Here is a 27,040-nt window from a genome sequence, read left to right as displayed (position 1 = left end):
TGGAGATGATTTTAAAGCAGAATTAGATACTATAAAATTTATTGCCGTAGCCAATTGCTACAATCCAGTTCTTATTGACCACATCTTGCACAGGGGGAAAAAATGGAAAATTATGCTCCTCCCCCCCCTATCCCCCACCTGCTTCTCCATCCACTGTCTGCAATAAATGGTATACACTACCATTTCTAGGTGAGGTATCACAGATTGTAGCCAAAGCACTGAAATCGTGCAAGTATAGGCTTTCTTACTATGCCAGGAACATGACAGCCCAGAGTGTTTTTATAGCAGAGATAAGATCCAGTTATTAGCCAACAGTGGGGTATACAAAATATCCTGTTCTGGTTGCGACAAATTTTACATTGGTCAGTCAGGCAGAGACATAGCAACTAAGCTGGCTGAACATGAATGCAGCTGGCAGTTGCAGAAATCAGACTCTGCATTTGCTGAGCATGTACTGAGTGAGGGTCACAACCACCAGCCAGTGTCCCGTGTACTTCACCTAGCAAACAAAGGCCATAAACTCAACCTGCTGGAAGCCCTGGAAATGTTGCTCACAGTCCAGATCTAATCATAAATGACCAGACACAGCTCAACACTTAACCTCTCCTAAACTCCATATAATAATCTCTGTTGTTCACTACTTCCCACACTGTCTCTTCCTACATATTCCCATTTTCCTGTATTCATTAAGATCTTTTGTTTTGTTGAAGTTGTCTTTGTATTCCATTTAAACTGTAGTTTCAATAGTTAAGGCTTTCTTTTAGCTGGTACTTGTATTACTGTCTATGTTTAACACCCCTTATCAAATATTGTTCATATTTTACTTTGTTCATTTATTTAATGCAAACTGTTACACAGACACTGTTTTGATTATAATGTTAATGTTAAAATGCAGTACCACCACACTCTCAAAGATTGCATTTACTGAAGGTTCCCTCGAATGCCTCCATTTTCCTGCATTTATTTATTTCTGTTTATCTTATTGATATTGCTTAAGTTCCTTGCGTATTCTGTTGTTACATTGATAATTGTCTCTTCTTTTAATTTGTTTGTATATCACTCTCCATGTTTCATTTTTTCTGATGTATCACTGTCTAGTACTAATTTTATTTTATTTTCTTTTATTAGTTTTGTTTATTAACAGAAACTGTTATGTAGGCATGCTATTTCTATTTTGTGTTAAAGGTTGTCCTGTCTACTCCATTGTTATTTATGTACTGTTTAATATTTACTTTTTCTTTGCATTACCCTCACACTGTCAAAGATGTTTCTTACTGTATGTTTCTACTTCAGTCTGGACGTGTCACTTCTCTTCCAATGTTGTTTGCAAACATTGTAACTTCTATGGTGATAATACACAGTAAATGTCTGAAGATGGCCTTGTAAGCTGAAAACCTGTTAACAATAAAAGTAATATTGTAGAGCAAAAGAAAACTGGTGCTTTTCATTTATTATAACGTTGTTCTACCAAGAACTAACAGAAGATTCTTTTAACATCAATAAGTTCTTTTTCATACCTTTTTATAGGTGTTCAGTATCCTCTCCTTGAGATGCATGGCATATGTCGATGTCTTATTCACATTGTTCCCACACTGCAACGAGCATGTCTTGAGTTACAACTTCAATGTAACATTGTTTTCGGCAAAGAAAAGTGGACCATACACATTTTCCTGTGAAACTGCATAATGCATGTTAAATTTTGGCGAGTCCCTCTCATGTTGTACAACTTTGTGTGGTTGTTCCGAACCCCATATTCTCCATTATGACAATTCACCTTTCTATTTAAATGGAATGTTGTCTCATCACTAAACACTAAGTGTGGAAGAAGACTGTTATCCTTCATCTTTCTGAGATTGAAATTATTAAACTCCATATGTCATTGTTTTTCACCTTAATGAAGAGCTTGTAGTATCTGAATTTTGTATGGTTTCATGTGTAAACGTCAACACAACACATGCCAGACGGACATCAGAGGCATGTTGAGCTGTTGAGTTGCACGGTGAACGGATTTCTGCAGACACCACGTGAAACTACGGTGAATGCATTCAGCATCTGTGTCAGAGATTCAGGGACGGCCGGGTGATTTGCCTTTACAGAAACAATGTGTTTCTCGGAATTGTTCATATCATCGTCTAATGCTCAGTGCTACACGAGGAGCCACACCATACCTAGTAAGAAAGTCACGCTGAACAGTTATTACCAACCCGCACTGCACAAAACGTAGAACACAAAACTCTTTTCGTTGTCCTGACACCATTTTTACTAGAACTGAAGTGGGCACACATTGTCCTACCTAGCAGGAACCATATAAAACTCGAGAGTTTGCTCTTCCCAACAATATGTTATTCATGCACATATCACAGATATCGCAATAGCCTTCCCCCCCCCAAATATTGGATGTTTCTTTTTGATACACCCTAAATTTGTTCGCAGTAGAATAATTCTGCAGTCAGCTTCAAATGCTAGTTCTCTAATTTTTCTCAATAGTGTTCCTTGAAAAGAACGTCACCTTCCCTCCAAAGATTCCCACTTGAGTTTCTGAAGCATCCCTATAATACCTGAGCGTTGCTTGAACTTATTGGTAACAAATCTAGCAGCTCGCCTCTGAATTTGCTTCAGTGTCTTGCTCTAATCTGACCTGATACAGATCCCAAACACTGGAGTAGTTCTCAAAAATAGGTTGCACTAGCATCCCATATGCATTCTCCTTTACAGATTTTCCTAAAATTCTCGTAATAAACCAAAGTCAGCCATTCGCCTTCTGTACAGCAATCTTCATATGCTTGTTATATTTCACATCACTCTGCAAAATTATGCCCAGATATTTTAACAATGTGTGCTTAGCGATTTTACGTAGGACCAAATTTTTCTAGGGTTTTCTGCCACATTTTTTCTAAGGTATGACAGTGGTAGTTGCTGCATGCTTCATGTATAGATCGTTTCACATAAGTATGAATATCTGCTAACCTTTGCTTGTCTTTTGTTTTGCATTCTTTTTTAAAACCAAGAGTGCAACAGAGTTTGCTTCCTCAGCATTTTCTGAATTTCATTGTTAAATCACAGTGCGTCTTTTCCCTCCTTCAATCCATGTAGTGGTCACATACTTCTCCAGAGTACAATTTACTGAGTTTAAGCTTTGTCCGAAATTTCTCTGTCTCCATCATATTGGAACTAATGAAGTCAGTTCATAGTCTTAAGTGAGATCCTAACAACTGCTTATCTTCTAGCAGAAAAACTCTCCTAGCCTTCTTGACTTCAGTAATCATAGCCAGTATAATGATCATGGTCACTAATCCTCGTGTTCATACTGACAACATTAATAAGGTCGAGCCTGTGTGTAGCTACACAATCTAAAATATTTTCATTGCATGTGGATTGCTGAACTAGCAGGTCTAGACACATTTCAGAAAAAAAAATGTTCAAAATTACTACACAAGACTGACTGACTGCATCCCCTGCACTGAATCTATAATTGTACCAGTTTGTACATAATAAGTTAAAGATGTACTGGTAAAATACATCTGGATGCGCACAGTTAATAATGAGCATGAGTTCAGTAAGTAAACAAAAGTAGGGTCTGGATAGAGCCTATCAGAAATTGGTGTACAAGTAAACCTTCAGTATAACAACTACTAAATATAAGAAAAAGTATTTAGAATGTGACAATATTGTATAGCGGAGATGATGGGTTGCAGATAGGCACAACAAAAATACTGTTAAAAATAAAGCTTTTGGCAGTAAGGCCTTTGCCAAAAATAGACCCCCCCCCCCCCCCCCACACACACACACACACACACACACACACACACAAAACTGCAGTCTAAGGCAACTGTAGCCACACTGCGAGGAGCAGCACCAGTGCATAATGGGAATGGTGACTGGGTGGGGGTAAGGAGGAGGCTGGGGCGGGGAGAGGGAGGGATAATGGGTAGGGATATCGGACAGTGCTGTGCTGTTAGGGAGCGTGCAGGGATGAGGTGGAGAGGGTAGGGTAGCTATATGCAGTCGGGATATTAGATGGAAGGCAGGGGAGAGGGAGTAGCAGAAAAGAAGAAGAAAAAATGGGTGTGATGGTGGAATGCGGGCTGTATAGTGCTGGAATGAGAACAGGGAGGCTGGATAGGTGAGGAAAGTCACTAACGAAGAGTAAGGCCAGAAAGGTTACAGGAACATAGGATATATTGCTGGGAAATTTCCCACCTGCACAGTTCAGAAAAGATGGTGTTGGTGGGAAGGATCCATGTGGCACAGGATGTGAAGCAGTCATGTTTGGCAGCTTGCTCGGCAACCCAGTGGTCCATTTGTTTCTTGGCCACAGTTTGTCAGTGGCCATTCACGCAGACAGACAGCTTGTTGGTTGTCATGCCCACATAGAATGCAGCACAGTGGTTGCAGCTTAGTTTATAGATCACATGACTGGTTTGGCAGGTAGCTCTACCTTTCATGGGGTAGGTGATGTTTGTGATCGGACTGAAGTAGTTGGTGGTGGGAGGATGTATCGGACAGGTCTTGCATCTAGGTCCATTATAGGGGTATGAGCCATGAGGTAAGGGGTTTGGGAGCAAGGGTTGTGTAATTATGGATGAGTATATTGTGTAGTTTTGGTGGACAGCGGAATACCATTGTGCTAGGGGTGGGAAGGATAGTGGGCAGGACATTTCTCATTTCGAGTCACGGCGAGAGGAAGTCAAAACCATGGCGGAGAACGTTAATTCAGTTACTACAGTCCTGGGTGATGCTGATTTATGAGAGGAATGCTCCTCTGCAGCTGGTCGGAGGGACTTTGGGAGTTGGTGGGAGATTGGAAAGATAAGGCACGGGAGATTTGTTTTTGTATTTGTTTTTGTCTTTATTGTTTCATTCTATCTTGGATTTTCCATTGTTTGATATTTAGAATGTGAATCAGATGAACAACAAAAAATAATTAAGAATTGTGTCGATTATAGATTGTTACCCATTGTAAAGATGACACATTGAGTTGCAGATAGGCACAATGAAAAGACTGTTACACACTATGCTTTCAGCCAAAGCATAAGCCTTCTTCAGAAAAGACAGGAACACACACACACACACACACTAACACAAACAGGCACATCTCATGCGTACACGGTGCTCACTGTATCTGTCCGCTGTAGCCAGACTGCAACTGTTGCGTTGAACAAAAGCAGCAATATGGAGTGGAGCACGGAAGTGTGAGGGATAACAGGGTATGGGTGGTGGGAGAGGATAGCACTATTTGGCGGATTGCGCAGGAACTAGAAGGCTGCAGGACAAGGCTGTGAGGGACAGTGTCAGTGGCTTCGTGGGGGGGGGGGGGGGGGGTGGAAAAGGTGAACAGAGAGATGAAGTGAGGTAAGAGTGTTGGCAGAGAGCAGTGCACAACAAGCATGAGAGGATGTGAATTGGGAGGAGATGATAGGGCACAGGGGTGGAAACTGTCGGGAGGAAGGTGTGGTGACAGAAGGTTATCATAGGTTGAGGCCAGGATAATTTTGGGAGGGAGGATGCGTTTTAAGGATAGCTCATATCTGCACAATTTAGAAAAGCTGGTGATGTAGGGAAGGCTCCAGATCACCTTGGTCATGAAACAGTCATGCTAGTGTCAGCTGCGTGCTGTGCCACTTTGCTCTTGGCCACATTTTGGCAGTGGCCATTCATCCTGATGGACAGATGCTTAGTAGTCATGCCAATATGAAAGCTATGGAATGGTGGCATCATATCTGGTATACGACATGGCTGCTTTCACAGGTCGCTCATCCTCTGAAGGGGTAGGATAAGCCTCTAAAAGGACTGGGTCAGAAAGTGCTGGGTGGATCAGATTGCACAGGTGTTGCACCTTTGTCTTCCATGAGGATATAATACCTGTGGCAAGAGGTATTGCTGGTATTACTGGGAGTGGCATAGAGATGGACTAGGATGTTGTGGAGTTTGGGTGGCTGATGGAACACCAACTTGAAGACAGATGTGTGGGAAGGTTTATGTGTAGGATGTCCCTCATTTCAGGGCATGCTGATAGATAAGCAAAGCTCTGATGAAAGATGTTCATTTGTTTCAGTCCAGGGTGATATTGGGTGACAAAGGAGGTGCTCCTTTGTGGTACTTTGCGGTGGTGGAAGTGTTGGGGAGGGGAGGGGGGGGGCAGAGGTTGAAGATATGGCATGGGAAATCTGTTTGTGGAATAGATCTGGGGGGATTGTGCCAGTCTGTGAAGGCCTTTGTGAGACCTTCAGCAGACTGGGCAAGGGAGTTCTTGTCATTGCAGATCCCTTGGTGACCAGACCAGGCTGTATGGAAGGGATTTTTTGGCGTGGATTGGATGGCAGTTGTCAAAATGCAGGTGCTGTTGGTGGTTGGTGGGTTTAATGTGGACGTAGGTGTGGACAGAGCATTCAGAGAGGAGGTGGTCAATGTCGAGGAAAGTAGCTTGCTGGGTTGAGGAGGATGGTGAAGTGGATGGGTGAGAAGGTGTTGAGATTGTGAATCTATGAGGGTAGGGTGTCTGGGCCTCAAGTTCAGATCATGAAGATACCATGTTCAGGACTTACGTTTTGAGGAACACTAAAATCACAATGTCTGTGTGAAGCCTGGCTGTTTGCTGCTTGAAAGATGAAAGTGTCAACTGCATACTCATCATAAAAACATAGAAGAAATGCCAAGATTTGGCCACTGAGAATGTTTTCATAAATATCCTGCTTCATTTTCGCAGTGTAGCTAAATGAGTGGGTCCGAGCCATGGTACAAAAATCATTACAGACCCACCTCTGGGCTGAACTTCATTAACACTCTGGGTTAAATGCCTCTTTGGACCATAAGTGCATTTGAAAAGATAAGTTTGTGACTCGATTGACAACATTACAGACCTCCAGTCAGCTACTGTCCAGTTTCAGTGTTGTTTAGTCTATTGAAGATGTGTAGCTTTTGTGCCACTGTGAGGAATCCCTTTCTGAAGGTAACTGACTTTCTATGTGTTTTCACTTGGGAACTAGTTGGGATGAACCTACATTCCTTGTTCTTGTGCAGTGTTGCCTGGGTTGAAATGTTGGACAGCTTGTGATTCTTGAGGATTGTTTGTCATTCTGGATTCCTTACAAAGTTGGACAAATGAAAAGTGAACAATATTTGATGGTATGATCATTGGCAGATTAGAGGTTTGCTACAAGCAGTGGAAAGTGAACTGGTAGTTGAATGTTGCCCACAGTGTCACTTCACAGCCATGGTGAAGATTATTGAGGGAAGGATAAAGTTGACTTGCTCTACAACTCTGTGCTGGGATGAATATATTGCCTTAGATGTTAGATGATGCGCAGTTAGCACAGCCCTAATGCAGATGTTGCTCCTTAAGCTCAGCAACCTGCAAGATACAGTTCCCTCCTTTGAAAGGACCATGTGCTTGTTGGTTTGGTGTTTAATTCATGATGATTGGACCCAGGAACAGTGGACTAATGTCCTGTTCATGGATGAGTCACAATTCATCATCGTAGCCACATGTTCATCTGGCAAGTTCTTGGAACGTGTAACAGCTGTATTATGGAAGCTGTTCCACATTGTTGTGTCATTGTTCATATCTGGGAAGACATTTTACATCTACATTTATACTCCACAAGCCACCCAACGGTGTGTAGTGGAGGGCACTTCACGTGCCACTGTCATTACCACCCTTTTCTGTTCCAGTCGTGTATGGTTTGCGGGAAGAATGAATGTCTGAAAGCCTCCGTGCACGCTCGAATCTCTCTAATTTTATATTCGTGATCTCCTCGGGAGGTATAAGTAGGGGGAAGCAATATATTCGACACCTCATCCAGAAACGCGCCCTCTCAAAACCTGGCAAGCAAGCTACACTGCCATGCAGAGCGCCTCTCTTGCAGAGTCTACCACTTGAGTTTGCTAAACATCTCCGTAATGCTATCGCAGTTACTAAATAACCCTGTGACGAAACGCGCCATTCTTCTTTGGATCTTCTCTATCTCCTCCTTCAACTCGATCTGGTACGGATCCCACACTGATGAGCAATACTCAAGCATAGGTTGAACGAGTGTTTTGTAAACCACCTCCTTTGTTGATGGACTACATTTTCCAAGGACTCTCCCAATGAATCTCAACCTGGTACCTGCCTTACCAACAATTAATTTTATATGATCATTCCACTTCAAATCGTTCCGCACGCATACTCCCAGATATTTTACAGAAGTAACTGCTAGCAGTGTTTGTTCCGCTATCATATAATCATTCAATAAAGGATACTTCTTTCTATGTATTCACAATACATTACATTTGTCTATGTTAAGGGTCAGTTGCCACTCCATGCACCAAGTGCCTATCTGCTACACATCTTCCTGCATTTTGCTGCAATTTTCTAATGCTGCAACTTCTCTGTATACTACAGCATCATTCGCGAAAAGCCACATGGAACTTCCAACACTATCTACTAGGTCATTTATATATATTGTGAAAAGCAATGGTCCCATAACACTCCTCTGGCATGCCAGAGGTTACCTTAACGTCTGTAGACATCTCTCCATTGATAACAACATGCTGTGTTCTGTTAGCTAAAAACTCTTCAATCCAGCCACACAGCTGGTCTGATACACTCCTGGAAATTGAAATAAGAACACCGTGAATTCATTATCCCAGGAAGGGGAAACTTTATTGACACATTCCTGGAGTCAGATACATCACATGATCACACTGACAGAACCACAGGCACATAGACACATGCAACAGAGCATGCACAATGTCGGCACTAGTACAGTGTATATCCACCTTTCGCAGCAATGCAGGCTGCTATTCTCCCATGGAGAAAATCGTAGGGATGCTGGATGTAGTCCTGTGGAACGGCTTGCCATGCCATTTCCACCTGGCGCCTCAGTTGGACCAGCGTTCGTGCTGGACGTGCAGACCGCGTGAGACGACGCTTTATCCAGTCCCAAACATGCTCAATGGGGGACAGATCCGGAGATCTTGCTGGCCAGGGTAGTTGACTTACACCTTCTAGAGCACGTTGGGTGGCACGGGATACATGCAGACGTGCATTGACCTGTTGGAACAGCAAGTTCCCTTGCCGGTCTAGGAATGGTAGAACAATGGGTTTGATGACGGTTTGGATGTACCGTGCACTATTCAGTGTCCCCTCGACGATCACCAGAGGTGTACGGCCAGTGTAGGAGATCGCTCCCCACACCATGATGCCGGGTGTTGGCCCTGTGTGCCTTGGTCGTATGCAGTCCTGATTGTGGCGCTCGCCTGCACGGCGCCAAACACGCATACGACCATCATTGGCACCAAGGCAGAAGCGACTCTCATCGCTGAAGAAGACACGTCTCCATTCGTCCCTCCATTCACGCCTGTCGCGACACCACTGGAGGCGGGCTGCACGATGTTGGGGCGTGAGCGGAAGATGGCCTAACAGTGTGCGGGACCGTAGCCCAGCTTCATGGAAACGGTTGCGAATGGTCCTCGCCGATACCCTAGGAGCAACAGTGTCCCTAATTTGCTGGGAAGTGGCGGTGCGGTCCCCTACGGCACTGCGTAGGATCCTGCGGTCTTGGCGTGCATCCGTGCGTCGCTGTGGTCCGGTCCGAGGTCGACGGGCATGTGCACCTTCCGCCGACCACTGGCGACAACATCGATGTACTGTGGAGACCTCACGACGCACGTGTTGAGCAATTCGGCAGTACGTCCACCCGGCCTCCCGCATGCCCACTATACGCCCTCGCTCAAAGTCCGTCAACTGCACATACGGTTCACGTCCACGCTGTCGCGGCGTGCTACCAATGTTAAAGACTGCGATGGAGCTCCGTATGCCACAGCAAACTGGCTGACACTGACGGGGGCGGTGCACAAATGCTGCGCAGCTAGCGCCATTCGACGGCCAACACCGCGGTTCCTGGTGTGTCCGCTGTGCCGTGCGTGTGGTCATTGCTTGTACAACCCTCTCGCAGTGTCCGGAGCAAGTATGGTGGGTCTGACACACCGGTGTCAATGTGTTCTTTTTTCCATTTCCAGGAGTGTATTCCGTAGGCTCTTACTTTGTTTATCGGACAACAGTGTGGAACTGTATCGAACGGCTTCCGGAAGTCAAGTAATATAGCATCTACCTGGGGGCCTGCATCTAATATTTTCTGGGTCTCGTGAACAAATAAAGCGAGTTGGGTCTCACACGGTCACTGTTTCCAGAATCCATGTTGATTCCTACAGAGTAGATTCTGGGTTTCCAAAACCGACATGATATGCGAGCAAAAAACATGTTCTAAAATTCTACAACAGATCGACGTCAGATATATAGGTCTATAGTTTTGCGCATCTGCTCGACAACCCTTCTTGAAGACTGGGACTACCTGTGCTCTTTTCCAATCATTTGGAACCTTCCGTTCCTCTAGAGACTTGCGGTACATGGCTGTTAGAAGGGGGGCAAGTTCTTTCGCGTACTCTGTGTAGAATCGAATTGGTATCCCATCAGGTCCAGTGGACTTTCCTCTGTTGAGTGATTCCAGTTGCTTTTCTATTCCTTGGACACTTATTTCGATGTCAGCCATTTTTTCGTTTGTGTGAGGATTTATAGAAGGAACTGCAGTGCAGTCTTCCTCTGTGAAACGGCTTTGGAAAAAGGTGTTTAGTATTTGAGCTTTATGCATTTCATCCTCTGTTTCAATGCCATCATCATCCCGGAGTGTCTGGATATGCTGTTTCGAGCCACTTATTGATTTAACGTAAGACCAGAACTTCCTAGGATTTTCTGTCAAGTCAGTACATAGAATTTTACTTTCAAATTCACTGAACGCTTCACGCATAGCCTTTCTTACGCTAACTTTGATATCGCTTAGCTATTGTTTGTCTGAGAGGTATTGGCTGCGTTTACACTTGGAGTGAAGGTCTCTTTGCTTTCACAGTAGTTTCCTAACTTTGTTGTTGTACCACAGTGGGTTTTTCCCGTCCCTCACAGTTTTACTCGGCACGTACCTGTCTAAAGCGCATTTTACGATTGCCCTGAACTTTTTCCATAAACACTCAAAATTGTCAGTGTAGGAACAGAAATTTTCATTTTGATCTGTTAGGTAATCTGAAATCTGCCTTCTATTACTATTGCCAAACAGATAAACATTCCTCCCTTTTTTTATATTCCTATTAACTTCAATATTCAGGGATGCTGCAACGGCCTTATGATCACTGATTCCCTGTTCTGCACTTACAGAGTCGAAAAGTTGGGGTCCGGTTGTCATCAGTCGGCCCAAGACGTTATCTCCACGAGTCCGTTCTCTGTTTAATTGCTCGAGGTAATTTCGGATAGTGCACTCAGTATAATGTCACTCGATGCTCTGTCCCTACCACCCGTCCTAAACATCTGAGTGTCCCAGTCTATATCTGGTAAATTGAAATCTCCACCTAAGACTATAATATGCTGAGAAAATTTATGTGAAATGTATTCCAAATTTTCTCTCAGTTGTTCTGCCACTAATGCTGCCGAGTTGGGAGGTCGGTAAAAGGAGCCAACTATTAACCTAGCTCGGTTGTTGAGTGTAATCTCCACCCATAATAATTCACAGGAACTATCCACTTCTACTTCACTACAGGATAAACTACTACTAGCAGCGACAAACACGCCACCACCGGTTGCATGCAATCTATCCTTTCTAAACACCGTCTGTGCCTTTGTAAAAATTTCGGCAGAATTTATCTCTGGCTTCAGCCAGCTTTCTGTACCTATAACGATTTCAGCTTCGGTGCTTTCTATCAGCGCTTTAAGTTCTGGTACTTTACCAATGCAGCTTCGACAGTTAACAATTACAATACCAATTGCGGCTTGGCCCCTGCATGTCCTGACTTTGCCCCGCCCCCTTTGCGGCTGCCACCCTTTCTGTACTTGCTCGAGGCCATCTAACCTAAAAAACCGCCCAGTCCATGCCACACAATCCCTGCTACCCGTGTAGCTGCTTGCAGCGTGTAGTGGACTCCTGACCTATCCAGCGGAACCCGAAACCCCACCAACCTAGGGCGCAAGTCGAGGAATCTGCAGCCCACACGGTTGCAGAACCGTCTCAGCCTCTGATTCAGACCCCCCACTCGGCTCTGTGCCAAATGTCCGCAGTCAGTCCTGTTGACGATGCTGCAGATGGTGAGCTCTGCTTTCATCCCATTAGCGAGACTGGCAGTCTTCACCAAATCAGATAGCCGCCGGAAACCAGAGAGGATTTCCTCCGATCCATAGCGACACACGTCATTGGTGCCGACATGAGCGACCACCTGCAGATGGGTGCACCCTGTACCCTGTGCATCCGGAAGGACCCTTTCCACATCTGGAATGACTCCCCGCGGTATGCACATGGAGTGTACATTGTTTTTCTTCCCCTCTCTTGCTGCCATATCCTTAAGGGGCCCCATTACGTGCCTGATGTTGGAGCTTCCAACTACCAGTAAGCCCAACCCCTGTGACCACTCAGATCTTGCAGACTGAGGGGCAACCTCTGGAACATGACAAGCAGCCATGTCCGGCCGATGATCAGAATCAGCTGGAGACAGAGCCTGAAACCTGTTAGTCAGACAAACTGGAGAGGCCTTCCGTTCAGCCCTCCGCAATGTCTTTCACCCCCTGCCACACCTCGAGACGACCTCCCACTCTACCACAGGTGAGGGATCAGCCTCAATGCGGGCAGTATCCCGGGCAGCCACAGTCGTAGCCCAATCGGGGGATGCGTGGGACGAGCTGGCCGTCCCCGACAAACCCCCATCCGGATCCCCACAATGATGCCCATTGGCAACAGCCTCAAGCTGTGTGGCCGAAGCCAACATTGCCTGAAGCTGTGAGCGAAGGGATGCCAACTCAGCCTGCATCCGAACACAGCATTTGCAGTCCATATCCATGCTAAAACTGTTGTGCAAAGAACGTCTGAACTAATCTGCAGAGAGCACAAACAAATCGACACAAAATTTAAATGGTTATTAAAATAAAAGATTGCCTAGTAAATGCAGTAATGCTGCTACTTGTGCACTGCTTGCTGACACACTGCTCGGTGGCAGAAGGAGACTACGCGATTTTACAATATTCAGGTACTAAAAACGCAATGCTACAACTCTCAAATACTGTAATACGCCCGAAATTTATGAATTAAACTATGTAACGAGTAAGTGAGCCAACATTATGTTGGGTGCAATCTTTTCTCAGTGCACTTGTCTATGGGAGTGGTAATACTGTCCAATCTTGCATGACTGGCCTGTTGATAAGTACCAGCAATCTGAGAACTGTGGGTAGCTCATTCCTGATAACTGAGTGAAGTGCCTCAGTGGTGACGACATTGGACTCTCATTTGAGAGGAAAATGTCTCAAATTCTCATCAGGTCATCCATATTTAGGTTTGCCAAACTTTCTCTAAATTACTCAAGGAAAATGCCTGGACGGTCCCTTGAAAAGGACATAGGGAATTTCCTTCCCCAGCCTTTCCCTGTCTGAGCTTTCAATCTTCTCCAATGGCCTCATTGTCAAAAGGATGTTAAACCCGAATCTTCATTCCTCATGCTCAGATCCTATTTAACATGCATGAGACACTGTAGGTCAAAGTATTGCAGCCCTATCACAGTGGCTACTGACAATTGTTGACCACAGAGGATGCTTGTCCAGCAGTGGGAGGCATTATTGGAATTCATACTGAATGGGATGATTCAGTAGTCAGTAGCTGCTGCGCATTCTTTATTGTCATGTGAGGACATCACATTTGTATTTTTGTTGGCACTGTCTGCCTTGGGGACACGTAATACTCAGTATTTGACTTGAGGAAATGAGTTGAGCAATTGCAGATAGTGTAGTAGTAGTAGTAGTAGTAGTAGTAGTAGTAGTAGTTCTTCACCTTGAGTTCATACCAATAAGGTGTGACATGTACCAAGTCATGCAGTGAAGCTTCTGGGTGTTGTGGAATGCTTCTTCAATGCAGCCCATGAAAAAGCTGACATAGGACATGGTTATCCTGGCTCCCATGGCCGTATCCATAATTCGTTTGTAGGTCTGGTCTTCAAACGTGAAGTAGTTATCGGTGAGAATGGAGCTGGTTAGCTGGTTGGTGTGTCATCCAAGTTATCTGAGACAAAAATTTCATAGCTACTTGGTATTTGATCAGATACTATGTTTAAATTATATTTGCACCAAAGTTTGTGTAATGCCACCCTCACCTGTTATCCAACAGATGATCTCTTTCTGTTCTCAGTTTGCCTTTGCTTTCGCCAACATATCTAGTGTATCTGGTTTTTAGGCTTGCCAAATAATGAATTGTGTCTTATTTTGGTCTTTATTTGTATTGGCATCTCCAGTTGTCCCTGCAACAATGTTTCTGGATGATTTGTTGGAGTTGATAAAGTTGTTTGAAATGGATACACAGGATTCTGTATACAGTATTTTATTTCTTATTGCTGTTAGTGAATATATAGTGAACTACATAATGACATATTAATAAATGCTATGTTTTAATGAGAAATGTTAATTTGTCAATTTAATATGAACTTCGAATTAAGAAAGTAAGAAAAAATTGTAAAATTAATAGCTGATAAAATTTCCATCACTGAAAAAAAGAAATGTGGTCATTGATTGTCTGGCTTTTGGCTGTATGTTGTGACAGCACCAAACAAAGGACACACAACAAATAAATTTAAAACCCCAAAGTATCCTTGTGTGGAGGGTTGAAGAAACAGCTGTGGAGGGAGATGTTTCAATTACTTATATATGTCGCTAGGAGGCTTGGCCTGTGGGGAATATATTACAGAAAAAAGATGATACCAATTACTTACAGACATTCAGCTGGCTTATTCAAAAGTGTATCTTTATTTCATCAGATTGTTTACATTTCTTTATCATTGAATAGCAGCTTTTGTACAAATTTTGGAAGTATTATTCCTGCTTTCAGAATACCTGTATGTGCATTTTGACTGTTCCTGTTCCCTTGTAAACTTCTGTCATTATTTAAATCCTTTGCTTCCACTAGATTAGTTCTATTATCTCCTCACAAGCACTTTGGGAGTATTCTTAATTGCAGCCTGTTTTGTAGATAATAAGAAAAATCTGGAGTCAAAACAACAAACTCATTTTCTTTGCAACAAATGCCTTGCTGATTTGTTTGCTGTTAACTAATCCTTCATGTAAATTATTGTTTCCACACCTACCTCATGACATGAAAAGGTTTTCAGTGTGGAAGTTATACCCTGGCACTTGTAGAAGAAATTTCACAATCTAATCTATCTCCCATTTGCCTGTAATATTTGACATTTAGAGTCTATCATCATCATAATCATCATCATCAGTGATTGTTTTTATTTTACCTGTGACATAGTTTATGGTATATTATGACTTTGTATCTTCGCAGCCTCACCCTCTAGTGAGGAAACATTAATTATGGTACTGCTGAGTCCTTACAAAGGTGATTGCAGTTCCTGTAGATCTTCTGACCTGAGCCACAGGATGATTACATTCCTGAGTTGATTTGTGTTATGTGAAACACACACCAAAGCAAGTATATAGCCACAATGTCTGTGTACATTGTTTAGCTACAAATGTAATTGTAAAAGCACAATAAAGGATGGCGATAGTCAAGTGCTGTAGTTATAGGAAATACAGAGGGGGGGGGGGGGGGGAGAGAAGGGAGGGAGAGAGAGAGAGAGAGAGAGAGAGAGAGAGAGAGAGAGAGAGAGAGAGACTTATGAAATTTTATTCTGTAAATTACAATTACCAATTGAAACAGGGTTACAAAAACTGGAAACAATCTTCCCTCTATGGTTGGCAGTATTTGTTAAGCACATAGAATACTTAAATTCTCTTTTAAAAGTAGTGTTGTTTTAGGTCAGAAGACTGCAGTCTGAAGTTAGAGCACTGAAGGAAGCCAATAGAAGACTAAGTGATGACAACCAGGAACTCCGGGACCTATGTTGCTTTCTGGATGACGACAGGCAGAAAGGTCGCAAATTGGCTCGTGAGTGGCAGCGCTTTGGACGTTACACCGCAAGTGTCATGCGGCAGGAGGTCTCTGCGTATCAAAGCAAGTTGCGGGAGCTAGATGCAAAGCAGCAGGAACTTATCAAAGACAATCTGGAGCTGAAGGTAAGTCCCGAGCAGCATTGTAATGTAACCTGACCTAAAATTACCAACTATATTAATCATGAAAATTTAATTAACAAACAAAGTGTTACATAGTTAGTCTTACACAAATTTAAAAGATTTCTTATTTATTGAAGACAACTGTTTATTGACACAAGAAATTATTTTATGAATATTGTGCTTTAACTTTTCCTTCACAATAAGAAACAATTAAATAACACTGATTTTGGAGTCCATTCCCTTCTAAATTATTTCTCAGTTTTGATCAATTAAGCCCAAAGGTAGAGAAGATTCTCTTAGTGGATGCTGTGCTGGCAGGTCAAGAAATAAGGCACTAATGATGTTGTAAGACCAGGTTAGTGTTTCGAATATATTAATCACAGGAAGATATATAAATCGTGTTTTTTTTAAAAAAAAAATGCCAGAGTTCTCCTCAACTGTGGTCCGGAGACTCTGTTTTGGCTTAAGGCTTATTTGTATCTATACATTCTGTGCCAGTTATGTGTAGGAAATACCCATTTTGTAGCAAACATTGGAGGTTGTTAGATCAGTGGCTGAAGACTTCTTGCTCAAAGAGGTCATAAGTCGTACCAGTTTTTTATCCATCAAGGTTTCTGACAATTCAGAATCGACCAACAACATGCCCCTGAACAGACTCATTCTTCATTTATGTAGCACGTACCTCTCAGATCTCAGGAAACACAGTCTACAATTTTACAAATGTGTGCATAGGACAATCGTTTCTTAAGAACCGAAATAGCGTCATCATCCAGTTCCTTGTTAGTGAGATTGATGATGGTCTTTCCGCTGCCATCAGAAGGTTATTTCTCCGATATATGTCGAAACTTGGAATCGATTCCGTTACGTCCCATTGTCAGCAATATTGGTGCTCCAACGTACCTTTTCACCAAGCACCTCAAACAACTGCACCCCCTGCGGGTTCGGGGGTTAGAATAGGCCTGTGGTATTCCTGCCTGTCGTAAGAGGCGACTAAAAGGAGTCTCAAATTTTTCGGCCTTCTATGATGGTCCCCTGTTGGGTTTGACCTCCATCTCTCAAAATTTTCTGAAGAGTGAGCCGATTGGGGAAGGGCGCCTTACTTGGTGCATTGTGTCCATCTTGCGATCAGACCTTTCGCCAGCTTATACACCGTTGAACTGCAATCCTGTCCGCTCTCCATCTCTTGGGCATGACTCTTTTTCTGCGTGCAGATAACACCTTGCACTGTGCAGTGCCTCTTTCTGCACCGACGGCGACCATGGACCACGTGTTACATAACATCCAGCACGGTAGCCAGTCCGTTGTGGTGGGGCCGCCATGTACCCTGTTGGTTGTAGCCCCCTGACAACACAGGGATCGCTCTACTGATGTCTGCGCCGTTAACTCCCCACGTATGCCAAGGAGTAGATGCCTATCCTCCTGGGGTATCGGGACTCCCGGCAACGGCCATCCTGCCAGGTGGCTCTTGCCGTGGCTGGGTGGCGCCCGTGGGGAGGGCCCTTGGTCAGAGTAGGTGGCATCAGGGCGGATGACCCGCAATGAAGTGTGGTACATCGTCTCTCGCTGGTGGCCAGCCGCCAGCAGGCTCTAAGTGTTCTCGGGCTCAGTTTAACGCTCAGAAGTACGATCCGAAAACGTTCCCCTCCCTAGCCACACCGTGGGAGGAACGTAAGTCTCAGGATGGCAGTAGCAGTTATTCGCCCCACTTCTTAGTTTGTACGAGGGTTGATGGGGAGTCTTTTCTCTCCACAAAGCCTCAGTTCTTCGTCGAGCATTTAGAGGACAAGATTGGGGAGGTGGAGGGCTTGTCAAAAATGCGCTCTGGGTCAGTCCTGATACAAACGGCATCCTCTGCCCAGTCACGACGGTTACTCGCTTGTGACAAGTTGGGGGATGTTGCCGTTACGATCACACCCCATAAGAGTTTAAATACGGTCCAGGGAGTTATTTACCATAGGGATCTTCTTTTGCAGTCTGATGAAGAGCTGCGCGTCAATTTAGAGCGCCGAGGTGTACATTTCGTCCGGCGCGTTCATCGGGGTCCGAAGGAAAATCACATTGCTACCGGTGCCTTCATCTTGGCCTTCGAAGGGGATACATTACCGGAAAAAGTCAAGGTGATGGTCTACCGATGTGACGTTAAGCCCTATATCCCTCCCCCGATGCGGTGCTTTAAGTGCTGGAAGTTCGGCCATATGTCTTCTCGCTGCACTTCCAGCCTCACATGTCGAGATTGCGGACGCCCATCACATCCCAATACTCCATGTGCCCCGCCTCCCATCTGTGTCAACTGTGGGGAACACCATTCACCTTGCTCGCCAGACTGCCGAATTTTCCAGAAAAAGCGTAAAATCATGGAATACAAGACCCCGGACCGACTAACCTATACTGAGGCCAAGAGGAAATACGACCGACTCCATCCTGTGAGAATGACATCTTCCTACGCTGCTGCTACAACACCTGTGCTAGCCCCATCTGTTTCTCCAATTGTGGCCGGATCGACGATTAGTAAAACTCCTCCTGCCCCCTCGCCAGTGGGGAGCTCTACCCACCGGGTTGTCCTGCGCCACCTACCTCAGGAGCAACACCATCCCACCCATCGGGGACGTCCGTCCCCACTTCTAAGCCAGAGAAGTGTCCAACTTCTTCGGCTTCTCACGCTCGCAAGGGGTCCCTTGGGTCCCTCCCTTCCCAGGTTTCCGCCAGCGAGAAGCCTGCCGACCGACAATGGCGTAAGTGTCCGCAATCAGCTGGTCGTAGGGCTTCACGATCCTCCTCCATCCCGGAGACTGAATCGGTGAATCCCTCCCAGCCGGTGCGACCCAAGGAACGGCGTGAGAAACCCAAGAAGACCTCTCAGCCCAAGGAACTCGCGGTGGCAGCCATCCCACTGCAACCTTCCAGCTCTGCGTCTGAGGATGCGGTGGAGATTCTGGCGTCCGCTGAGGACCTCGATCTCGGCGGTCCATCAGACGCCATGGAAAGCACTATCACAGGTGCTAAATTGGAGGCAGCAGGTGACCCAGCGGCGTAATCTCCCTTCCCAGTCCCGTAAAGCCTTTATCAGCCATGGACAACACCATCCTCCAGTGGAACTGCAGCGGTTTCTTCCACCATCTAGCTGAGCTCCGCCAACTTATCAGCCTTCACCCTTTCCTCTGCATTGCTCTGCAGGAAACTTGGTTTCCGGCAATGCGTACCCCCGCCCTCCGTGGCTATCGGGGCTATTATAAGAACCGGGCAGCTTATGAAAGGGTGTCTGGTGGCGTCTGCATCTATGTCCTGAACTCTCTTCACAGCGAGTCTGTACCTCTCCACACACCTTTAGAGGCTGTCGCTGTTCGGGTGTGGACGCCACAGGCTGTTACCATCTGCAGTCTTTATCTTCCACCGGATGGTGATGTCGCGCAGCATGTCCTGGCTGCCCTGATAGCTCAATTGCCTCCACCTTTCCTGTTACTGGGCGACTTTAACGCCCATAACCATCTGTGGGGTGGGCCAGTGGCAACAGGTTGAGGCGCCATCATTGAGCATTTATTGGCGCAGCTCGATCTCTCGATCTTAAATGATGGTGCCTTCACACACTTCAGTGTGGCGCATGGCACATACTCCGCCATTGACCTTTACATCTGTAGCCCTAGCCTCTTACCATCTGTCCAATGGAGAGTGCATGACGACCTGTGTGGTAGTGACCACTTTCCGATCTTTCTGTCACTACCACAGCGCCAGTCTTCTGGGCGCCCTAGCAGATGGGCTCTGAATAAGGCTGACTGGGACTTGTTCTCCTCCACTGCCACTATCGAGCCTCTCTCTAACGATGACATTGATGCAGTGGTTCCATCGGTCACCACCAGCATCATTATTGCCGCCGAATCTGCCATTCCCCGTTCTTCTGGGTCCCCTCGGCGGTTGACTGTGCCTTGGTGGTCGCCTGAGATCGCTGAAGTGATTAAAGCTCGCCGGCGGGCGCTCCAGCGTCACAAGCGACATCCCTCAATCGACCACCTTATCGCCTTCAAACGGCTGCGTGCGCGAGCCCCCTGCATTATCCGCCAACGCAAGCAGGAGTGCTGGGAGCGGTATGTGTCCACCATTGGCCTCCATGTCACTCCATCGCAGGTCTGGGCCAAGATTCGCCGCCTCTATGGCTATCGGACCCCTGTCCGTGTCCCTGCGTTCTCACTGAATGGAGCAGTTTGTACTGACTCCGACGTCATTGCAAACTGCTTGGCAGAGCACTTTGCTATGAATTCCGCTTCTGCCAACTACCCCTTGGGCTTCCGCTCCATTAAGGAGCGGATAGAACGTTGGAGTCTTTCTTTTCGCACTCACCATCCTGAATTGTACAATGTTCCATTCAGTGAGTGGGAATTTCGCAGTGCCCTCGGCGCTTGTCCTGATACCGCTCCTGGGCCAGATAGCATCCACTCTCAGATCCTGCAACACCTTTCAGTGGACTGCCAGCGACGCCTCCTTGATCTTTACAACCGCATTTGGGTCGAGGGTGAGTTTCCGTCGCAATGGCAGGAAAGTCTTGTTGCTCCCATTCTGAAACCAGGGAAGAACCCTTTGGAGGTGGACAGCTACCGTCCCATTAGCCTCACCAACGTTCTTTGCAAGTTGCTTGAACGGATGGTGAGCCGGCGCTTGAATTGGTTACTGGACTCTCGAGGCCTTCTGGCTCCGTCTCAGGGTGGGTTCTGTAAAGGCCGCTCCGCCGCCGACAATCTGGTGAGCCTGGAGTCGGCCATCTGTACTGCCTTTGCCCACCGTCAGCATCTGGTTGCTGTCTTTTTCGACATGCGGAAGGCGTATGATACGACATGGTGTCATCACATCCTTTCTACGCTTCATGGATGGGGTCTTTGGGGCCCTCTGCCGATCTATATCCGCAATTTTCTGTCGTATCGTACCTTCCGCGTGCACGTCGCGGCCTCATATAGTTCCTCTCAAGTCCAGGAGAACGGTGTGCCACAGGGTTCTGTTCTCAGTGTGTGTCTGTTTTTAATAGCTATTAACGGGCTCGCTGCGGCTGTGGGAAATACTGTCTCTGCTTCCCTGTATGCTGACGACTTCTGCCTTTACTACAGCTCTATTGGCATTGCAGCTGCTGAACGTCAGCTACAGGGCGCAATCCGCAAGGCGCATGGGCTGTAACGCATGGTTTCCAGTTTTCCGCAGCCAAGCCCTGCGTTATGCATTTCTGCCGGCGACACACTGTTCACCCGGAGCCGCGGCTTTATCTTGACGGCGAGCTTCTTAAAGTGGTGGAGTCACATAGGTTTTTGGGGATGGTTTTTGATGCACAGTTGACTTGGCTGCCTCATATTCGGCAGCTTAAACAGGCGTGTTGGCGGCATCTAAATTCTATGCGATGCCTGAGCCACACCAGGTGGGGCGCCGACCGATCTACTCTCCTACGGCTTTACCAGCGTTAATCCAGTCCCGTCTGGACTACGGGAGTCTGGCTTATGGCTCAGCATCCCCATCTGCGTTGCGGGTGCTGGACTCAATCCTCCACAGCGGGATACGCCTTGCCACTGGTGCCTTCCGAACCAGCCCTGTGGACAGCATACTTGTGGAGGCAGGTGTCCCTCAACTGCGGTTACGGCGCCAACAATTACTGGCTGCTTATGATGCCCATGTTTTTAGCTTGCCCGGGCATCCAAATTATCGTGTCCTCTTCCCGCAGTCAGTCGTTCATCTGCCAGAACGTCGGCCCCCGTTGGGTTGTCCGATCGCCGTACGTGTCAAACAGCTTCTTTCCTGGCTTGGGTGTTTCTCTGCTCCACCTCCTTTCCGGGCCCCTCTGCGTACACCCCCGTGGTGTGTGCCTCGCCCTTGCCTTCGGCTCCACTTGGCACAGGGCCCGAAGGACTCAGTCCCTCCGGAGGCCTTCCGACGCCGCTTTTATTCCATCCTGGCCACGTATCAGGGCTCTGGCGTTGTCTACACCGACGGTTCGATGGTTGCTGGTCTAGTCGGTTATGCACTAACTCTAGGGACCATTCTGAACAACATTCGTTGCCGGCTGGCTGCAGTGTCTACACTGCTGAGCTGGTCGCCATCTTTCGTGCCCTAGCGTATATCCGCTCCTGCTCAGGTGAGTCCTTCGTTATCTGTAATGACTCCCTGAGCGGTTTACGAGCTCTCGACCAGTGTTTCCCTCGTTCTCGTCTGGTGATGGCTATCCAGGAGTCCCTGCATACTCTCGCCCGTAGCGGCAGGTCTGTGGTCTTTGTTTGGACCCCAGGCCATGTTGGTATACCCGTCAATGAAACTGTTGACCGCCTGGCGAAAGAGGCCACCAGTGCGCCATCTCTGGAGATTGGCCTCCTGGCGGCTGATTTGCGGGCAGTCTTACGCCGCAAAGTTCTCTCGTTTTGGGATGCTGAATGGCGCAGTCTGACCACCCCTAACAAACTCCGTGCCGTCAAGGACACGACGATTGTGTGGCGGTCATCCATGCGAGCCAATCGCAGGGACTCAGTCGTCCTTTGTCGACTCCGCATTGGCCACACTCGACTCACGCACAGTTATTTACTGTGTCGTGAGGATCCCCCTCTTTGTCGTTGTGGGGCGTCCTTGACGGTGGTCCATATTCTGTCGGAGTGCGCCCTTTTAACCGTGCTCAGGCAGACTTTTGCAATGCCTGACACGCTCTCTGCTCTTTTATCAGATGACTCTGCCATGGTGGACTTGGTTTTGTGTTTTATTCGGGCAGGGGTTTTTTATCCTTTAATCTGAGTGTTTGTTTTTTAGTGTTGATTCTGGCTTTTAGCCTCTGATTTTAAACTGAGTTTTTAAAGTGTTCTTGGTGGTTGGCTTTTCCTTTTTTTTCTCTACGGTCGGCCAACCACCGTCACACTGTGTGTTTTAATTTGTTTTGTCTGGTCTCTGTCAGAGTATTTCATGTCCTGTTTCGTCTGCTGTCTTTCCTGTTGTTCGTTTTTTTTTCTCTTTGGGTGGTTTTAGTTTTTATGGAACAAGGGACCGATGACCATAGTAGTCTGGTCCCTTTAATCCCACAAACCAAACTCAAACAACTGCTTAGCCCTTACGTTGGGAGATGTACACACGATATCCGTAACTCTGTGAATTTCCTGGGACATGTCAACAACCTTACGCTTAAGGAATCTGACATACTGGTGAGCTTCGACATGGTATCTCTATTCACTTAAGTTCCATTACAAAAATCCTTGGAACTCATCAGCCAGAAATTTGATGAAGAGACCACCATCCTTTTCAGATATGTTCTGACATCAATTTACTTCTTATTTGACTGTGAATACTACGAGCAGACAGAAGGAGTAGCCATGGGGAGTCCACTCTCACCCGTTGTTGGAAATATGTACATGGAACATTTTGAGGAGGAAGCACTTGAATCAGCACATCTAAAACCCACATGTTACCTTTGTTATCTGGCCACATGGAAGAGAGAAACTGGCAGACATCCTCTCACATCTCAACTCCAGATACAAGAATATTAAGTTCACCATGGAGATTGAAACGGATGGGGTGCTCCCTTTCCTAGATGTTTTGGTTAGAAGACGAACTGGCAGCACTTTGGGCCACAGTGTGTATAGGAAGAAGACGCACGTCAATATGTACCTACATGCGGATAGCTGCCACCACTTGGCACAAAAGAATGGCGTGCTCAAAACTTTTGTACACAGTGCTCACACCATCTCCGACAGGGACAGTCTCTGACAAGAATTGGACCATCTGAAGACTGTGTTTCGGAGGAATGGTTACAAGAAAGGGCAAATTCGGAAGGCTCTACATCCCACACATACAGCACCGGCAGAAACTAAGGATGAACCACAGGAGGAGGCGGCATTGGCTATTATTCTGTTTTGTGGGGCCTTATCCAGAAAAATTGGACGCATTTTATGTAAACACCAAGTGAAAATCGTCTTCCGTCCTCCAAGCAAAACCAAGAGCCTTTTGGTAGTGTCAAGGACAACCTTGGTCTACATAAAGGAGGGGTTTATCAGATACCTTAGGAATGTGGGAGTGTATATATAGGTCAGACCATTCGTACCATTGAGGACCGATGCCAAGAACGTCAACAGCACACTAGACTGCAACAGCCCAGTAAGTCGGCAATCACTGAGCATTGCCTGTTGGAACTCTACAGCATGGATTATGACCAAACCAAAGTCCTGACACAGATTTCCAAATACTGGGACTGTGTCATCAAAGAAGCCATAGAGATTAGAGTAAGAGAGCCACAACTAAATCATGACAGCAGTTACATCCTTAGCAAGGCGTGGGAACCCGAGATCACCCAGATTAAGAAGAAAAAGGTTATTTCCCAGAATTTACCGACTTCAGGGGAGGAGGGAAGAATAACGAGAGCGGTGCCGGCAGATCCTCCTGAACGAGAAGACCTAGGACGCAGCACCCAGACGGCAGGAAAACGGACGCTGTACCCGGACCGCGCGCGGGGTGCGGACTGCACCGACTCGTAACGAGCACCTGAGGGAGGAGGGAGATTGTCCTATATTTACCTGGCGCCGGCCCACCGCCGGTCAGTACATTAGTGCACCTGATGATGGCAACGTGGTTGATTGCTGAAACATTGTCTCCTATGCACACTCATACCAGGCTGCTCAACTGAGATTTATTTAATCATAGATGATAAATGATAACATCATCAGCAAACAACATCAGACAGCTGCTCAGATTGTCTCTTAAATGGTTTATAAAGATAAGGATTAGCAGGGGACGTATAACACTACCATGGAGAATGCCAGAAATCAGTTCTACTTTACTTGATGACTTTCCTACAGTTACTACGAACTGTGACCTCTTTGACAGGAAATCACAAATCCAGTCATATAACTGGAACAATATTCCATAAGCACACAATTTTATTACAAGCTGCTCATTAGGTATGGTGTCAAAAGTCTTCTGGGACTCTATAAATGTGGAATAAATTTGAAATCCCTTGTTGATAGTACTCAGCACTTGGCGATGTTAATGACAAGGGCCTGTAATTTAGTGGATTACTCATATTACCTTTCTTGAATATTGGGGTGATCTTGGTATGGGCCTTTTGTCAAACAAGAGTTTGTAGATGATTAATAGCCCTGTACTGAACAATGGGACTATTTCATCAGCAAACTTTGAAAGGAGTCTAATCGGTGTAAAATGTGGACCAAAGGATTTGTTGTTATTTCTTGATTTGTATTCTGGAATGTGTACAAGAGTTATTCAATAATTAAAGAGACAAATTGTTTTCGAGAGAAAACTGTTAGTAGGGCAAGTTTGGTACTTTTATGGATTTAAGTTGGCATCACTGGAATGAGCCCTGATCAGCTGATGTATCAACATTGTTTTGTTTATAACCTCAATGTACACTCCTGGAAATTGAAATAAGAACACCGTGAATTCATTGTCCCAGGAAGGGGAAACTTTATTGACACATTCCTGGGGTCAGATACATCACACTGACAGAACCACAGGCACATAGACACAGGCAATAGAGCATGCACAATGTCGGCACTAGTACAGTGTATATCCACCTTTCGCAGCAATGCAGGCTGCTATTCTCCCATGGAGACAATCGTAGAGATGCTGGATGTAGTCCTGTGGAACGGCTTGCCATGCCATTTCCACCTGGCGCCTCAGTTGGACCAGCGTTCGTGCTGGACGTGCAGACCGCGTGAGACGACGCTTCATCCAGTCCCAAACATGCTCAATGGGGGACAGATCCGGAGATTTTGCTGGCCAGGGTAGTTGACTTACACCTTCTAGAGCACGTTGGGTGGCACGGGATACATGCGGACGTGCATTGTCCTGTTGCAACAGCAAGTTCCCTTGCTGGTCTAGGAATGATAGAACGATGGGTTCGATGACGGTTTGCATGTACTGTGCACTCTTCAGTGTCCCCTCGACGATCACCAGAGGTGTACGGCCAGTGTAGGAGATCGCTCCCCACACCATGATGCCGGGTGTTGGCCCTGTGTGCCTCGGTCGTATGCAGTCCTGATTGTGGCGCTCACCTGCACGGCGCCAAACAAGCATACGACCATCATTGGCACCAAGGCAGAAGCGACTCTCATCGCTGAAGAAGACACGTCTCCATTCGTCCCTCCATTCACGCCTGTCGCGACACCACTGGAGGCGGGCTGCACGATGTTGGGGCGTGAGCGGAAGACGGCCTAACGGTGTGCGGGACCGTAGCCCAGCTTCATGGAGACGGTTGCGAATGGTCCTCGCCGATACCCCAGGAGCAACAGTGTCCCTAATTTGCTGGGAAGTGGCGGTGCGGTCCCCTACGGCACTGCATAGGATCCTACGGTCTTGGCGTGCATCCGTGCATCGCTGCGGTCCGGTCCCAGGTCGACGGGCACGTGCACCTTCCACCGATCACTGGCGACAACATCGATGTACTGTGGAGACCTCACGCCCCACGTGTTGAGCAATTCGGCAGTACGTCCACCCGGCCTCCCGCGTGCCCACTATACGCCCTCGCTCAAAGTCCGTCAACTGCACATACGGTTCACGTCCACGCTGTCGCGGCATGCTACCAGTGTTAAAGACTGCGATGGAGCTCCGTATGTCACGGCAAACTGGCTGACACTGACGGCGGTGGTGCACAAGTGCTGCGCAGCTAGCGCCATTCGACGGCCAACACCGCGGTTCCTGGTGTGTCCGCTGTGCCGTGCGTGTGATCATTGCTTGTACAGCCCTCTCGCAGTGTCCAGAGCAAGTATGGTGGGTCTGACACACCGGTGTCAATGTGTTCTTTTTTCCATTTCCAGGAGTGTATTTCAAGATGGCAAGCCCACTTGAAATGTTCTGTTGTTCATTTTTCATTTGCTGAAGGCGAAAAACCAGTAAATATATACTGTAAAATGTCTAAAGTTTATGCTCGTGCAAATTTTTACAAGTGGGTAGAGCAGTTCAAAAATGGTTGTGACCGACAAACACTGTTCTGGCTGATCAGTTGCAGTTTCAGCTCCC

The 27,040-nt window shown here is 46.5% G+C and overlaps 1 protein-coding gene across 1 annotated transcript in view; it reads left to right on the top strand.

Moving 5' to 3' along the window:
- The window catches only part of LOC126278071 (coiled-coil domain-containing protein 85C), a 94,164-nt gene that overhangs the window by 15,580 nt on the left and 51,544 nt on the right, over positions 1-27,040 (top strand). The window contains exon 2 of the mRNA XM_049977902.1: positions 15,812-16,069. Within this exon, the coding sequence (XP_049833859.1) occupies positions 15,812-16,069 (258 nt within the window). The remainder of the gene's footprint in view (positions 1-15,811; positions 16,070-27,040) is intronic.

Source organism: Schistocerca gregaria, chromosome 6, assembly GCF_023897955.1.
Source record: "Schistocerca gregaria isolate iqSchGreg1 chromosome 6, iqSchGreg1.2, whole genome shotgun sequence".
Lineage (NCBI taxonomy): Eukaryota > Metazoa > Arthropoda > Insecta > Orthoptera > Acrididae > Schistocerca > Schistocerca gregaria.
The sequence above is the reverse complement of the archived record's forward strand: the minus strand, read 5'-3'. Positions and strand labels throughout refer to the sequence as shown.